The 17146-nt window shown below is 43.9% G+C and overlaps 1 protein-coding gene across 8 annotated transcripts in view; it reads right to left on the bottom strand.

Moving 5' to 3' along the window:
- The window catches only part of tns1a (tensin 1a), a 102683-nt gene that overhangs the window by 51563 nt on the left and 33974 nt on the right, over positions 1–17146 (bottom strand). For 6 of the 8 annotated variants that reach the window (XM_035525632.1, XM_035525642.1, XM_035525635.1 and 3 more), the window contains 9 exons: positions 14669–14707; positions 13831–13872; positions 7180–7229; positions 6454–6625; positions 5893–5943; positions 4941–5063; positions 3208–3272; positions 2959–3042; positions 2396–2508 (listed from right to left, as the gene is read on the bottom strand). In XM_035525632.1, coding sequence (XP_035381525.1) covers positions 2396–2508; positions 2959–3042; positions 3208–3272; positions 4941–5063; positions 5893–5943; positions 6454–6625; positions 7180–7229; positions 13831–13872; positions 14669–14707 — 739 coding nt within the window. Of the gene's footprint in view, positions 1–2395; positions 2509–2958; positions 3043–3207; positions 3273–4940; positions 5064–5892; positions 5944–6453; positions 6626–7179; positions 7230–13830; positions 13873–14668; positions 14708–14756; positions 14764–17146 lie in introns of those variants that run through there. The other 2 variants (XM_035525643.1, XM_035525654.1) reach the window with 2 other exon arrangements.

Raw genomic sequence — 17146 nt, 5'->3', positions numbered from 1 at the left:
GCCTATCTATCTGTACATTACCTATTTGTACATTACCTATCTATGTGTACATTACCTATTTATCCATACAATGCCAATCTATCTGTACATTACTTATCTATCCATACAATGCCAATCTATCTGTACATTACCTATCTATCCATACAATGCCTATCAATCTGTACATTACCTATCTATCCATACAATGCCTATCTATCTGTACATTACCTATCTATCCATACAATGCCTATCTATCTGTACATTACTTATCTATCCATACAATGCCTATCTATCTGTACATTACCTATCTATCCATACAATGCCTATCTATCTGTACATTACCTATCTATCCATACAATGCCTATCAATCTGTACATTACCTATCTATCCATACAATGCCAATCTATCTGTACATTACCTATCTATCCATACAATGCCTATCTATCTGTACATTACCTATCTATCCATACAATGCCTATCTATCTGTACATTACCTATCTATCCATACAATACCTATCAATCTGTACATTACCTATCTATCCATACAATGCCTATCTATCTGTACATTACCTATCTATCCATACAATACCTATCAATCTGTACATTACCTATCTATCCATACAATGCCTATTTATCTGTACATTACCTATCTATCCATACAATGCCTATCTATCTGTACATTACCTATTTGTACATTACCTATCTATGTGTACATTACCTATTTATCCATACAATGCCAATCTATCTGTACATTACCTATCTATCCATACAATGCCTATCAATCTGTACATTACCTATCTATCCATACAATGCCAATCTATCTGTACATTACCTATCTATCCATACAATGCCTATCTATCTGTACATTACCTATCTATCCATACAATGCCTATCTATCTGTACATTACCTATCTATCCATACAATGCCTATCTATCTGTACATTACTTATCTATCCATACAATGCCTATCTATCTGTACATTACCTATCTATCCATACAATGCCTATCAATCTGTACATTACCTATCTATCCATACAATGCCAATCTATCTGTACATTACCTATCTATCCATACAATGCCTATCTATCTGTACATTACCTATCTATCCATACAATGCCTATCAATCTGTACATTACCTATCTATCCATACAATACCTATCAATCTGTACATTACCTATCTATCCATACAATGCCAATCTATCTGTACATTACCTATCTATCCATACAATGCCTATCAATCTGTACATTACCTATCTATCCATACAATGCCTATCTATCTGTACATTACCTATCTATCCATACAATGCCTATCTATCTGTACATTACCTATCTATCCATACAATGCCTATCTATCTGTACATTACCTATCTATCCATACAATGCCTATCTATCTGTACATTACCTATCTATCCATACAATGCCTATCAATCTGTACATTACCTATCTATCCATACAATGCCAATCTATCTGTACATTACCTATCTATCCATACAATGCCTATCTATCTGTACATTACCTATCTATCCATACAATGCCTATCTATCTGTACATTACCTATCTATCCATACAATACCTATCAATCTGTACATTACCTATCTATCCATACAATGCCTATCTATCTGTACATTACCTATCTATCCATACAATACCTATCAATCTGTACATTACCTATCTATCCATACAATGCCTATTTATCTGTATATTACCTATCTATCCATACAATGCCTATCTATCTGTACATTACCTATTTGTACATTACCTATCTATGTGTACAATGCCTATCCATCTATACAGTCTCTGTAGGATACATGCTACCAGGTCTGACACATTAGCAGATGTTAGCAGAGTTCACACTGGGGTTATTCCACACAGATGGGGTATTCTAGGTACCATGCAGGTAGATCAGAGTACCATACAGCTGAGGTGTTCTAGGTACAACAAAGGTGAGGTGTTCTAGGTACCACACAGGTGGGGTGTTCTTGGTACTACATAGTTGGGGTGTTCTAAGTACCACATACTTGGGGTGTTCTAGGTACCATGCAGGTGGGGTGTTCTTGGTACCACATAGTTGGGGTGTTCTAGGTACCACATACTTGGGGTGTTCTAGGTACCATGCAGGTGGGGTGTTCTTGGTACCACATAGTTGGGGTGTTCTAGGTACCACATACTTGGGGTGTTCTAGGTACCATGCAGGTGGGGTGTTCTTGGTACCACATAGTTGGGGTGTTCTAGGTACCACATACTTGGGGTGTTCTAGGTACCATGCAGGTGGGGTGTTCTTGGTACCACATACTTGGGGTGTTCTAGGTACCACATACTTGGGGTGTTCTAGGTACCATGCAGGTGGGGTGTTCTTGGTACCACATACTTGGGGTGTTCTAGGTACCATGCAGGTAGATCAGAGTGTTATTCTCACCTCCTTTAGACTCAAAATTAGGGATGCCATGCATGATGACATGGTGAAGGAACAGGGGCTTGTTGTTGATCTTTATATGACCAGAAAGTAGTCCAGCAAAGTACTGCACATACCTGCCAAGACACACACACACAGTCTAACTATTACTGAGTCGCGCAGATGTTCAGAGTCATTCATTCTTTGCACTCTCATTGTGTAATTTAATAATTAAATAATCTGACAACTACACCAGCTGCAGTGTGAAAAGAATGTAAACACAGAAGGCATACTGTTGATCACCACAGTGCGCGCACACACACACACACACACACACACACACACACACACACACACACCAGCACGGTGCAGTGCATTTCACCTCACAGTGGAAGGTAGAGGCACAAGGAGGCTTAAAGATGGGACTCAGGACTGAGGTTCAAAGCAAAGGCTAAGAGTAAAGGCTGTGGGTGGGGCTTGTGGGTGGGGGTTGTGGGTGGAGGCTGAGGGTGGAGGCTGAGGATGGAGGCTGTCAGAGCGGCGCAGGCGGGGGTGGCACCGGGCCTGCTGGCTGCGGCGCCACTCACCTCCTCTGCGATGGCTGGCCCACAGGCATGGCTTTGTCTTCGTAAAACCGCTTCATGGCAAACCGGTCCAGGGCCTGATCCGCACTGCGGGGCGCAGCAGACAGCACACACTCAGACGGCGACAGCCGGAGCAGTCTCCCTCGACTGCGCGGGTCTACCGCCACACACACCACCTTACCGAGCTACAGAACTGGCAGGGATTTGATACCACGAGAAAAAAACACCTCAAAACACACTCTCTGCTCGCACCTGGCTGAGATGCTGCTGTAATGCATGTAGGCTGCCACCACTACCCCAGTTCTTCCTCGGTTTCCCTGGGAAACGGAACAAAAACACACATCGGGGGGAAAAGACCAAAATGTAAGACATGGAACTGCCCAAAAGTGTTTATAGTGCATCTGAGATTCCTGTGCAAATCAGCCAGGACGCTATGATCGCTACGGTGTGTCACGCTGAGAGAGCGGAGCACACTCCTGAGAGATGAAAATGCACAAATGTCACGACACTTTTCACTGAGAGCAGAATAGTGTGGAACAGCAGCGGAGAACATCACTATATACACGAAGGCCATTCAATCAGCCTGAGGGTTCTGATTGGATGACGTTAACCCCCATCACTTGCCCGTTTTCTTTTTTCCCCTTGTTTTTCTGAAGCCGAAAAGCTTAATTTTCCACAGCAGGGGAAAAGCTGATCTAGTTGCCATAACAACGTTTTTTTTCCTGGTTGTAAAGGATTCTTTATTTGCTGCAGACGGATCCAGTTCCGTTTTTAAGTGGGACGCTTTTTGTAATCGCAACAGTGGGACGTTATTTGGGGTCATTGTAGCAGGGCAGTCTTTGGGGTCACTACAGCAGGGCGGTCATTGGGGTCACTACAGCGGGGCAGTCTTTGGGGTCACTACAGTGGGGCAGTCTTTGGGGTCATTACAATGGGGCGGTCATTGGGGTCACTACAGCGGGGCAGTCTTTGGGGTCACTACAGTGGGGCAGTCTTTGGGGTCATTACAGTGGGGCGGTCATTGGGGTCACTACAGCGGGGCAGTCTTTGGGGTCACTACAGTGGGGCAGTCTTTGGGGTCACTACAGCTGGGCAAAGCGAGTACGAGAGCATTATCCCCTGCTCACCTTTTCAGACTGATTTCACCTTTGACCTTGGCACCTTGATGTCATCAGGTCATGCACAGGATACAAAAAGCAGTTTACTGCAATGTTTAGTACCATGGGATTTGTGCTGTGCTTAGTGCCATGGGTTGGATTCCATGTTCAGGGCCGTGGGTTTAGTGCCATGTTTAGGGCCGTGGGATTAGTGCCATTTTTAGGGGTTTAGTGCCATGTTTAGGGCCATGGGTTTAGTGCCATGTTTAGGGGTTTAGTGACATGTTTAGGGCCGTGGGTTTAGTGCCATGTTTAGGGGTTTAGTGACATGTTTAGGGCCGTCGGTTTGGTACAATGTTTAGGGGTTTAGTGCCATGTTTAGGGGTTTAGTGCCATGTTTAGGGCCATGGGTTTAGTGCCATGTTTAGGGGTTTAGTGACATGTTTAGGGCCGTGGGTTTAGTGCCATGTTTAGGGGTTTAGTGACATGTTTAGGGCCGTGGGTTTAGTGCCATGTTTAGGGGTTTAGTGCCATGTTTAGGGGTTTAGTGCCATGTTTAGGGCCATGGGTTTAGTGCCATGTTTAGGGGTTTAGTGCCATGTTTAGGGCCATGGGTTTAGTGCCATGTTTAGGGGTTTAGTGACATGTTTAGGGCCGTGGGTTTAGGGGTCTAGGGCTCGCGTACATCTATCTCTCCAAGAACTGCTTCCCTTCTTGAACCAGAACAATAGCACCCTCTACTGTTTAAAATTGTTTAAAAGACAACTGGCAAATCCCTACCTAATGTTTTCCACACATGCTAAAGACATTTACAAAAGTACTGAATGGTACAGTTTTAATATGATAACTATTTATGTTGCACATGTGCAGGACAGGAACGGGGGCCACCTTGTTGTGCAGGACCACCACGTTGTGAGGGTCTGCAGTGAGCCAGGTCTCCATGGCCTTGCAAATGCTGCAGATCTTGTCCAGAGCAGGAGCATGATGGTCAGGCCAGCCAAAGTCCAGCACCTGCCGGCACAGAACACACACACACACACGCAGAACACACACACACACACACACACACAGAACACACAGAGAGAACACACACGCAGAGCACATGTGCACACACAGAATAAATGCACATGCAGAATAAACGCACACGCAAAGAACGCACGCAGAACACGCAATAAAGCACAATCAAAACACACGCACACACATAGAACACACACACGCAGGACACACGCACACACAGAATAAATGCACACACAGAACACACACACACACAGAACACACACACAGGCAGAACACACACACAGGCAGAACACACACACACATACAGAACACACACGCACGCAGAACACACACGCACGCAGAACACACACACGCAGAATAAATGCAGTCATAGAATAAACACACTCAGAACACACACAAACAGAATAAATGCGCATGCAGAATAAACGCACACGCAAAGAACACACACAGAACACATAATAAAGCACAATCAAAACACAAACACACAGGACATGCACACACAGAATAAATGCACATGCAGAAGACACACACACACACACAGAATGCACGCACACACACACAGAACACACATACACACATACACACACACACACACACATACATATATATATATATATATATATATATATAATGTATATATATGTATATATGTGTGTGTGTGTGTGTGTGTGTATATATATATATATATATATATATATATATATATATATATATATATATATATATATATATATATACATACATATACATACATATATTACACACACACACATACATTATATATATATATATATAAAATCACAGACACACAAGCTTTACTCACCTTTGGGTTGAGTTTGGTGATGTCATGCCTCCTCTCACTGAGGTTCAGCAGCTGAAACCAACACAGAACATTTGAAATCTCACTCCGTTATAACTTGTATGCATTTCTAACATCTACATGCTACCTTGTGTCCCTTTCCAGTCCAGTACGCCACAACGTTACTCCCTCGCGCAACACGCTGTCTGACTCGGCACACCACCATTATACATGCTGGGGCAGAATATACCAACTTACAATGTTTAACCTCACCAAAGTCACCAATGTGACACACTGATCCAGCGGAGCTCAAGCTATATGAGTACCTGCTCATAAAATGGCACCCTACCTTTATGGCATTTAGCAGGCAATTTTATCCAAAGCAGCTTACAATTGTGACTGAGTACAATTTGAGCAACTGAGGGTTAAGGGCCTTGCTCAGGAGTCCAACTGTGGCAACTTGGCAGTGGTGGGACTTGAATTGGCAACCTTCTGATTACTAGTCAAATACCTTAACTACTGAGTGCTGAGCACCCTGGTGAGATGACAGCACCCCCATGTGGTGTAGAGGAAGGGTCTCCTCACCAAGTAGTGCTGGTGGTGTTTAGAGCGGAGCATGCTGATGACATCACGCAGGCGCACACTGTAGCTGTGCTCCTCAGAGCCGCCCGGGAAGGACAGACAGATGATGCGCTCAGTGATATAGACCAGGTCAACGTCATAGCTCTCTTCCATGGCCTGGATCAGGCTCAAGCTCCTGTCACACACACAAACACACACACACACTCACACACCTCGGCTCAATAGGTCAGCTGTCTGCTGTTATTGGTAGTATAGCTATGGTACTGTCATCCTAAGAGCCAGGATGTGTTAGCTGTAGCCTGTGGACTGTGCTAAGAGGCTCTGATATGCCTACAGCCCTAAAGTTCCAAGTGAAGGTCTCTGTGTTTTTGGTTTGACTGGGTTTATTTGGGTTTATAATGGTCTGACAATAATAGATGAAATCTGCAGACTGTAGTCAGCAGACTGTAGTTTAAGATACAGCTAAAACCTATACAAGTCTGAGCCTGGACTGAGTGTGGGACCACATGGGATCTAAAAGTGACTGTATAAACATTTACAAACCAGAGATTATTTCCCTCAAAGCGAAGGCAGAAAAAAACAAAGTTAAATAGACCCGTTTTATTCTGCAGTTTTCCCCCTACAGCATTTCTGCGTAAGAACGTCCAGGACTCGCTATCCTAAGTGTGTGAAGGACACGCCCAGATCCACATGCAAGACAGTGAAACTACTAAAGAAACACAGTTCTACCTGGATGGCCTGCGCCTGGAGTCCGTGCTCTGGAAAGACTTTGTGGATCCCTGTTAAGAAAAATATACACTCATAAAAACAACACTAACAGAGTTTGACTTAAACCATACCGATACTTTACAGTACAGTTTTACATAATCCACACGATACCGATTTACATAAACCATGCCAATACACTTTTATATAAACCACGCTAATGCACTTTTACATAACCCACACCATTTTACATAAACTACACTGGTCACATGGTACAGCCCACCACGTAATGTGGGAGTGTCTCTTTGTTTGTGACCACACCCATATTTGCACAGCTGCACCAGCTTCCATGTCAAATGTCTACATGTATTTAAACCGTTGCAGGAGAGTACAGGGTATCGGTCTTTGGTCATGTCATGTTCATGTTCGACTACGTTTTCATGTTCACGATAGTATCGTGTGTTATGTTTGTAACCTGTTGTCTGTGGTCACCTACCTGGTTTTCTGTGAGTGCCAATATGTTCGCCCTTCATCTGTGTATAATAAAGGTCTGTCTACATCTAGAGAGCCTGTGTGTCCTGCTCCTCACCCTGCACCACTCCGGCCATTACATAAACACATAACAAACGCATAACTGACAATCATCTTCACAAACTTCCAACTTCCATGGCAAAACACCTAAACCAAACACTTCAGGTTTAGACATTACACAAAGGACATCACACAAGAGACCTTCAGACATCACACAAAAGCCCTCAAATACACAGACACTACAAAATAGTCATTACACTCAGTTGACATCAATTTCAAACACTACAGTAAAAACATGTTACTGCAATGAATACTGAATAATGATGTAATGAATAATGAATAATAATCGTGTAGTGCTTTCTACATGAGCACTTTGTGCAGCTGGTGATATATAAAGGGATTTGTCTGAATCATTTGTGAAATGAGGGCAAGAGAATTTATAGTTTTGGGTAGATGGTGTCATGGTTTGAGTCTTTTGGTAGGTGGCGTATAGTGAAACTCCAGGCCCTGACATGGTCCACACCTACTGGCTGAGGAAGATAACTGCACTCCATGACCGCCTGGCAGCACAAATGAATCAGCTGCTATCTGATGGAACAAACCCTGAATGGTTAACTGAAGGCTGGACAGTCCTGACCCTGAAGGACCTCCCGAAAGAAGCAGTTCCATCCAGCTACTGGCCAATAACCTGCCTCTGTACAACATGGAAGCTTCTAAGGATGAGTAGGCACATGACCCAGTACATGAGCGGAGCCCAGAAAGGCACTGGCAAGAACACCAGAGGCTTAAAACAGTCACTCGAGACTGTAAGACCCAACAGACCAACCTGTTCACCACCTGGATTGACTACAAGGAAGCCTGTGATTCAATGTCCCACACATGGACCCTGGAATGCTTGAGGTTGTGTAACATCAACAGAACTCTAAGAGCCTTCATCAAGAACTCAGTGGAGTTGTGGAAGATGACCCTAGAGGCCAACTAGATAACACGGCTAACACGAGTCACCACCAAGTGCAGGATTTACTAAGGAGAGGCCCTGTACCCACTGCTGTTCTGCATAGACCTAAACCTCCTCAGTGAGATCATCTCCTAAAGTTCCAGCTGTGTACCAGAAGTGATTGAGACATCGACTCACTAATCCAGCTTACCAGGATATACAGCAACGACATCAGAATTTCATTTGGACTGGATAAGTATGGTCGGATGGTTGCAAGAAGAGGAAAGGGAGTCAGAACTGAGGGGACTGTACTACCAGAAGGTAACATAGATGCTGAAGGCAGCTACAAGGACCTTGAAAATGGAAACCATGAAGAAGTTACAATCAAATATTACAAAGAGTGAGGCAAGCTAAAAAAAAACTAAAAAAACAAAAAACAAAACAAGGGCTGCTAAATGAGAAAAGATGTGGAAATTGAAGGCCACAGTGGGTCCCGTGACAGGGGCCGTGACCCTCAAACTGGGAGAGTGACTGCAGCAGATCCCGAGAACAACAGACGAGGTCTCCGTCCAGAAGAGTGCGTAGAACAGCTAAGATACTACGCTCTCATGCTTGCCATGACTGGTGGTGAGCATGGTGCATGGGTTCACTGGATCTCGGTTCTCAATTCCAGCATGTGGGGATGATGATGATGATGATGATGACGACATCTCCACTCTGACCTGTCGCCCAGGTTCCACCTCACTGTAGCATGTGTGTCATACCTCATCCATCTCTAGTTGTGACAGCAGTTACCGCTCGCGGATGTAGGAACACTGAGCTACTAGCTGTTTTGGTGTAGATGTTGGGTATCGAAGCATCCATAGTTCCCATGTCCTCTGCATATACCCCCTCATCCTGGGCTGGCTTGTGTAGTAGCATCCCAACAGCTGCTGCATATCTCAGCAGGTTGAACCACTGATTTTGATGCAGGAGGTTGTGGGTTTGAACCCTAACCAGGGTGTTGCCAGTGTGCTCCCTTAGGCAAGGTACTCAAAGGTATGTGCTGACCTCACTAACAAAAAGTGTTCAAAACAAGTGTTGCACTGGCTCAGATGTCTCGTGGGTCAACAAGGTCAATGTCAGATGCTGGGGGACCAGGACAATCTGATTAATAGTGAGCTACTGGAACAAATAGAAGATGGACAGGAGTGGAGAATAGAGGACTGTTGGTGTATATATAGCACTGCTTTAAAAATATTTTTCATATTAACCTTTTGTAATCCAAAAATGGTTATCTACATGTGGCCATAGTTTATTTTCTATAAGTGTTAAGTACCAGATTAACTTGAGTTGCAGATGTTTGTCTGATGTTCACTCGGTCAGAATGAGTTCAGCAGGACTTGGTAACTTCTGAAGATACAGCAGACTAATGAGCTCCGGGTAATAAAGACACGGACGAGTAAGTTACAGGGCTTGGCAGAAGGAACTACACTGGAAAAGGCTGCGTGTTTTTTCCAGTGATGTTTCTCCACATTATTAACCAGCCATTATACTGTCACCTAGGGGCCTGGATGTGTCATAGATTCTGTGCTAAATCTATTTTAAGCATGGCTGCCTCCGGGGGGGGGGGGGGGGGGGGGGGGGGGGGGGATGCTATATGGAGCATAAACTGGTTCATTCAGGGGACTGCACAACATGTAATTCTTCACTTCATGTGAGCTGCACTTTATAGAATTTCTTTTTAAATAAATACTTTCAGAAACAGTTTGTTGCTTTATGGTGGTAAAATGAGTGATTGCTACTTTAAACAAATGCAGGAACAGATTGAGATGTTGCAGACACCAAAACAGAATTTCAGCGTGAAAGCCAATGTGAAAACAGGAAATAAAGCGTCTAAAAGAGTTTGACTAGTTTCAAACTGAAAGTGTGTCTGCAGCACTAAAGCACCAACATCAGATATAAGGAGGAAATTCATAATACAGGAACGAATCAGGATGTAGTCATCTGTCCTGACTTCATTCAGGTTGTAGTCATCTGTCCTGACTTCATTCAGGTTGTAGTCATCTGTCCTGACTTCATTCAGGTTGTAGTCATCTGTCCTGACTTCATTCAGGTTGTAGTTATCTGTCCTGAATCATTCAGGATGTAGTCGTCTGTCCTGACTTCATTCAGGTTGTAGTTATCTGTCCTGAATCATTCAGGATGTAGTCGTCTGTCCTGACTTCATTCAGGTTGTAGTTATCTGTCCTGAATCATTCAGGATGTAGTCGTCTGTCCTGATGTCTGACAGAAATGAGCAAACGTTTCTTGGACTCCCTTCCCCATACAATTTCTCCAGTTTCATATGTTTGCAATAGATTCAATGTGGCTTCCATTTCCAAGCAAGGCTCACTGAGAGAACAGACAGCAGCTACACAACCAGGTTTAGAGCCCCACAGAAACATGCACAGACCTCACAGAGAAAACCCGAAATCAGCTGATGAGAGTTTTCAGCAAAGTTATGAAGACCTGATCCCTGCAACAGCAGAACTCAACCATTACCAGCGCAGTTACTGCAACCAAACAACGGCCAACTCACACCAACTCATAATGAAATCATGAAACAGCTGGCAACCAGGAACATCTCCTAGAGACTGAGGGGGAACATTTATGCATCATGATATGAAACTGAGATTTTACATCCTGTTCAAACCCAGTTCAATCTCTAGGACAGTCCTATCTTTCATCCCTCAGGAAAACCAGAACTAACCGTAACTAACTATATCACATGACTAATGTTTTCTTTGGTTTTGTGTTCCATACCAGCAACATTGTACTCAGGTTTGGCAGGCCTGTGAACAACATCATATCCGCACATCCGGCTACGAGCTCATGAGAGACGCCTGCCAGTGAGCGACAGAAAAAGCAGCTTCGCAGAGCTCAGGGTCACAGAGATCAGGGTCCCTCCTGCACCCCTACCTTGAACCTGTGACCTGTGCTACGTCTCCATGACGACAACAGGGAGCAGAGCTGAAGGCGGAGTGACGCTGCAGGATTCATGGCAGAGGTCGCAAAAAAATGACTTCAATTTTCAATGGAAGAAGCTGGATCGTCTTCCCCCGGCCTGGAGCTTCAGGACACCGTGCGCTGCAACCGAAAACCTTCTCTCGCACTCCTCTCAAAGTCAGGTATCCTCTCTCTCTCTTTCTCTTCTCTCTCTCTCTTTTTCTCTTCTCTCTCTCTCTTTTTCTCACACACACACTCTGTCCAGCAAGATTGTCCTCAGAGCCTCTCTATGCTGGCTACCTTTACACCTCCTCCATTCTGTAACCCCTCCTTCTGCTCCTGTGTGTGTTTCTGTCTGTCTGTCTTTGTGTGTGTGTGTGTGTGTGTGTGTGTGTGTGTGTGTGTGTGTGTGTGTGTATGCGTGAGTACATGTATGTGCATGGGTGTGTTTTTGTGTGTGCATGCATGCGTGTGCGTGTGTGTATGTGTGCATGCGTGTGTGTGCTGTGGTCATCAACAGTATGACTTCTGTGTTTACATCCTCTTCACATTGCAGCTGGTGTAGTTATCAGATTATTAAATTATTCAATTACACAATGAGTGTGCAAAGAATGAATGACTGGTGTTAAGTGTGTTTTTTATAGCATCTCCGAGCATCTGCACAACTCAGACTTTGGCGGTCACAAGTCCTCTGTGAGCGCTCTTGGCAGACTGAGCTTAGTTTGAGCGTTTCTGAGCCGGACGAAGCCACGCTGATTCAATTAGAGGAACTCAGAGGATCTCACTCAAAGCTCCCGGTATGTCGGTCTGACCCAGTTCTGCACCAATAATATGGCAAATTACTTATACTAACAGCTGCATTTAGCCGTTCACCTGAAACGTCCAAACTTTACGCCCCAAGTACACACAAAGTGCGCTGCAGAACAGAACACAGCTTATGCACTGAAACCTAGGTAATAATTTATGCGTCGAATGCCTGTCAGGCTGTTATAGAAATGCCCAAAAGCCTGGTCCAGGGTTACATAATGGATGAACTGGCAGCGAGCCAGAAGATGCATTGGTCTGAGGTATTTTCAGTGTAAGCATCGCTGCCTAACTGGCTAACCGCATGTGGAGTCCCAGGGGAGATCCTGAGGTCGGTCAGGGGTGGATTTGTAATGTGAACACACCGCTGTTTATCCTACGACCGGGAGGGGGTTTCAGGGATAATACACTTTGAGAGATATCAAACTGGATATCTCTTTTTTCGTTGCCTCTGTTTCTTGACCTCATTCTACCTCAACTGTCTCTCTCTCTCTGTCTCTCTCTCTCTCACACACACACACATGCTCACTCACTCACTCTCTCTCTTACTCACTCAACTCCCTCTTTCTAGGAGTGTTTTCCCTTACCCCAAAACATATTCACCATGTCAGAGTGGCTTAGTAACGCATCTGTCTATCTAAAACTCCCGTATACGTGTTAATAATCACAACAATAACTCATTCTAATAAAAGGCAGATGCGTGCATGTCAGTTCAGTCACATCCTGTGATTATGCATCTGTATGAGCCTGTGTGAGGCTTTGACCTGCTCTGTGTGTGTGTGTGTGTGTGTGTGTGTGTGTGTGTGTGTGTGTGCGTGTGTGTGCAGCTGCAACATTACTCATCTGTCACAGCTCTTACAATACGTTCCTAAAGAATGAACCATCAAGAAATGACAAAACTCCCAGAAACCCCTAACCAGCCTAACATCATCATTTTGAATGCTCTTCTGTCACTAGCAGAGGAAAAACTGCATCGTTTAGTTTATTTCTTTGTTTGCTTTGGGTCAGAGAGGACGGGAGGTCTGGCTTTATCATGATGAATGCTACTGGAATGAGATCAAATTAACTCAGTTTACCTGCAGTGAATCAATAAAGAAGAAACCACAAAAGCAAGTTGCCACCCAGAGACAACAGAAACCTAGCAAAGGTCTGAGCTAGACTCATTCTACTCATTATTATTATTAAGACAAGCAGGCCAAGCCAAGCACCTTCCTCTAAGGCCTGCCCAACCCAGCCAGACCCATACATATGCCAATGTGGACAGACCATAAGAATCTGGTAGGGATTTGGTAGGAATCAGGTAGGAATTGGGTAGGAATCCCACGCTAGTCAAGCACAATTAAGCAGCAAATCCATGAGCAATATATTTCGACTGCCATGTTTATGTGCATATTATGCAGCATTTATGAGGTTAAGAGTGGAAGTGTGATACTTACTGGGGTCTCTACATGCTTCAGAGGAAGTTCATTACTGGGAGGCTAAAAGGAGAGAGTGAGAGAGGAAGAGAGAGAATGCGAGAGGAAGAGAGAGTGAGAGAAAGATTAATCTTTTAGTTCTGTAAACATCTAAACTCAAAACTCTTTGATTTGTTGTAAATACCTCCGGTATAACACTGTACTTTAAAACAATAAAGACTTCCATTAATCTCATTTATATATATGGCTTTGTGTTTTGTGCAGCAGTCAATATCTTGCACTAAATGTTCAAGACATTTAAAAAGGAAGCTTTGGTAAAGGGAGCAGCTTCCTTTAAAAAAAACAAAAAACAAAAAAAAAAAACACTATTCCCACTGTTTTATAGATGGTACTTAAATGCAACCAGCACAGAGACAGGCACTGATCTGGCCGCAAATCAAAACAAGCCAAGAATATCTATACATTCACATACGTGAGGGAAAAAGAACTCAAACTGTGAAACCAGTCCAAGATCTCCTCCGCATGTGGTGCTAGGTCACACAAGAGCTCCGCTGTGCATACTGCACATTGGTCAAACACCACCCATTCACTGCACACAGGGCGCACCATCTCCAGCTCTCTCTACCACACAGGAAGGGTGAGGTGGAGCACAAAGACATTTCAACACAGCATGTTTTCCCTTAAGGTAATTAAATGCATTTGGCACTTATTTGAACAGGATGTAATTACCGTAACAGGGGAACATCGCTGTTATGCTTCCGTGTCTGTGTCTAAGATATTTCTAAGAAGAAATGAGAAGCTTCTCATGTAAATATACCCTAGATCAGCCGGAACGCCCTTACTCTGTATGTCAACCTACCAGCTCGTAGTTAGTGGTGGAAACACAAGCTGTCGCTACCTGCAAAGAGAGACAGACGGAATGAGAGATAGTGAAATCGACCCCTTACTGGGGTCTCTACAGAGAGCTTCAGACAGACAGAGAGACCAGAGAGAGAGAGAGAGAGTAGGAGAGAAAGAAAGAAAGACCGACAGAGAGCGAGAAATCAGGCATCAAAAAAAAGTCACGCAAAATTCATCGCAGACGTGTCTGACTAAAGAAATATGACGGTTGAATGAAACGTGTGGTAACTCATAAGAGAGCGTGGGACAACATTTCAGGAAAGAACATCAACAATCTACAACCGTAAAGTTCACTATGACCTCGAGATGAACCAAATACACCAGACCACAGCCAGGCAGACGGCTAGTGGGATCCAGAACGCGGTGCGCTGATTGAAAACTGAACTAAATGGAATAAACGTGGAGACAAAAATGATAAAAACGCCACATCTGACGTTTCTGTGATTGCCAATAAAATATCTGACATGTAGGGTATCTGTTCTGAGCTGACTCTCCATAGATTATTCCTGGTTTGCAGAAGTCATTTAAATTTTTCAGCAGTTTGTAGAATCTAACTGAATCATTCTTAACAATAAGGAATATAAGATTATAAGATATAAGAAACCTGTTAACTTTGATCATCTACATATTTTCTAGATATAGCTAGGTCAATCTATCTATATCAATCTATATATTTATGATTAAAAATGGATGTTTGCTCTGCTATTTGAAGAACCAAGCTGCATTGTTGGTTCGTAAAGTGCCTCTTTCGCGGTGGCAAATACAGGATGTTTTGGGTTGAGAACACAGGGTTGAGTCTGAGCTGGATAACAAACAGGCTGTGCGGTGCAATCGTGTCGGGGGACATCGGCGTACCCCCGTGCCGCATAAACAATCGTAATTTATCAGCAAACCCCAGCCACGCAGGAAGGATGTCATTACCGTGGAGATTTCTAGAACACAAGCGCCGTCAGAGTGGAATCAGACTTGTTATCGGCTGACTGACTGGCCGTGGAGCCCTGCATGAAGAGATAACGCCGCGACCCTGCAGTGTGCCGACGGTGAATCAATCCGCTCGGCTATAGAGAGAACAGGGACTGACGGCGACGAGTGTGCTTCACACACCACTGTCTCTCCCTCTCTCTCTCTCTCTCCACCATTAGTCTCGCATCATCTTACTCCTCCGATAAAACTACACGGGTACTGCAGCTTTACAATGTGCACAAAATATAATACTGAAATTGTTTTGCATCAAAGTGTATTATGCTTTGGTCACTCATGGCATTAAAAATAAAATACAATTTTCATAACATTTGTGGCATTAAAAACATTTCTAATATTTATGAAAGTATCACAAAAATAGCATACCTCAATAAACGTATCTCAGTTACAAGCAGTTACAAACAGACTAGACTTAGTACGACACTTAAGACAAGTTTGCTTTCGCAAAGTATGTTTAACAAAACAGAGAAGACTCAGTGGAAACTGGGAAAGATCGGAGACTCTGCAATGTCCCTGCAGCTGTTTCCATGAATCAAAGCATTTGCATGACCTGTGAAGCTAATATTGAAAATGACGATCACCAAGCAATATATTGTGAAGGCCTACCAACAGAGAGGCGGTACAAGCCTCCAGGGCAGATGGGGCAGTTTAGAGGGCAGCAGAGACAGCTAGGTGGCATTAGACTAGGGTGCAGGGCAGGTGTTGTTTTTTACTGTCTGTTATTATGACCTCATTGCTCACAGTCACCATATACACACTCGTCTCTCTTTAAATGTTAAATCCCTTCAGGAAAAGAGAGAAACTGGGGTTAGGAAAGAGTCCTAATCCCTGCTGGCACATTAACTCCACTTGTTTTATGTCCTTGATTATGGTAAAGCAGCTACTCAACAAGAACCAGCAGAGCTGAGGTATGCAGAAATGGATGTCAGTGCCTTGGAAGCACTGCCTTAAAGAATCACTCTGCCTCATTGTCCTGTAAGGTGAGTGTCCTGTAAGAACCGCCTTAAAGAATCACTCTGCCTCATTGTCCTGTAAGGGGAGTGTCCTCTAAGAACCACCTTAAAGAATCACTCTGCCTCAGTGTCCTGTAGGGGGAGTGTCTTGTAAGAACCACCTTAAGGAATCACTCTGCCTCACTGTCCTGTAAGGGGAGTGTCCTCAAAGAACTGCCTTAAAGAATCACTCTGCCTCATTGTCCTGTAAGGGGAGTGTCCTGTAAGAACCACCTTAAAGAATCACTCTGCTCACTGTCCTGTAAGGGGAGTGTCCTGCAAGAACTGCCTTAAAGAATCACTCTGCCTCATTGTCCTGTAAGGGGAGTGTCCTGTAAGAACCACCTTAAAGAATCACTCTGCCTCATTGTCCTGTAAGGGGAGTGTCCAGTAAGAACCACCTTAAAGAATCACTCTGCCTCATTGTCCTGTAAGGGGAGTGTCCTGTTAGAACCACCTTAAAG

This window comes from Electrophorus electricus, chromosome 1 (assembly GCF_013358815.1).
Source record: "Electrophorus electricus isolate fEleEle1 chromosome 1, fEleEle1.pri, whole genome shotgun sequence".
NCBI lineage: Eukaryota > Metazoa > Chordata > Actinopteri > Gymnotiformes > Gymnotidae > Electrophorus > Electrophorus electricus.
Note: the sequence above shows the minus strand (reverse complement) of the source record. Positions and strands in the feature narration are given on the sequence as shown.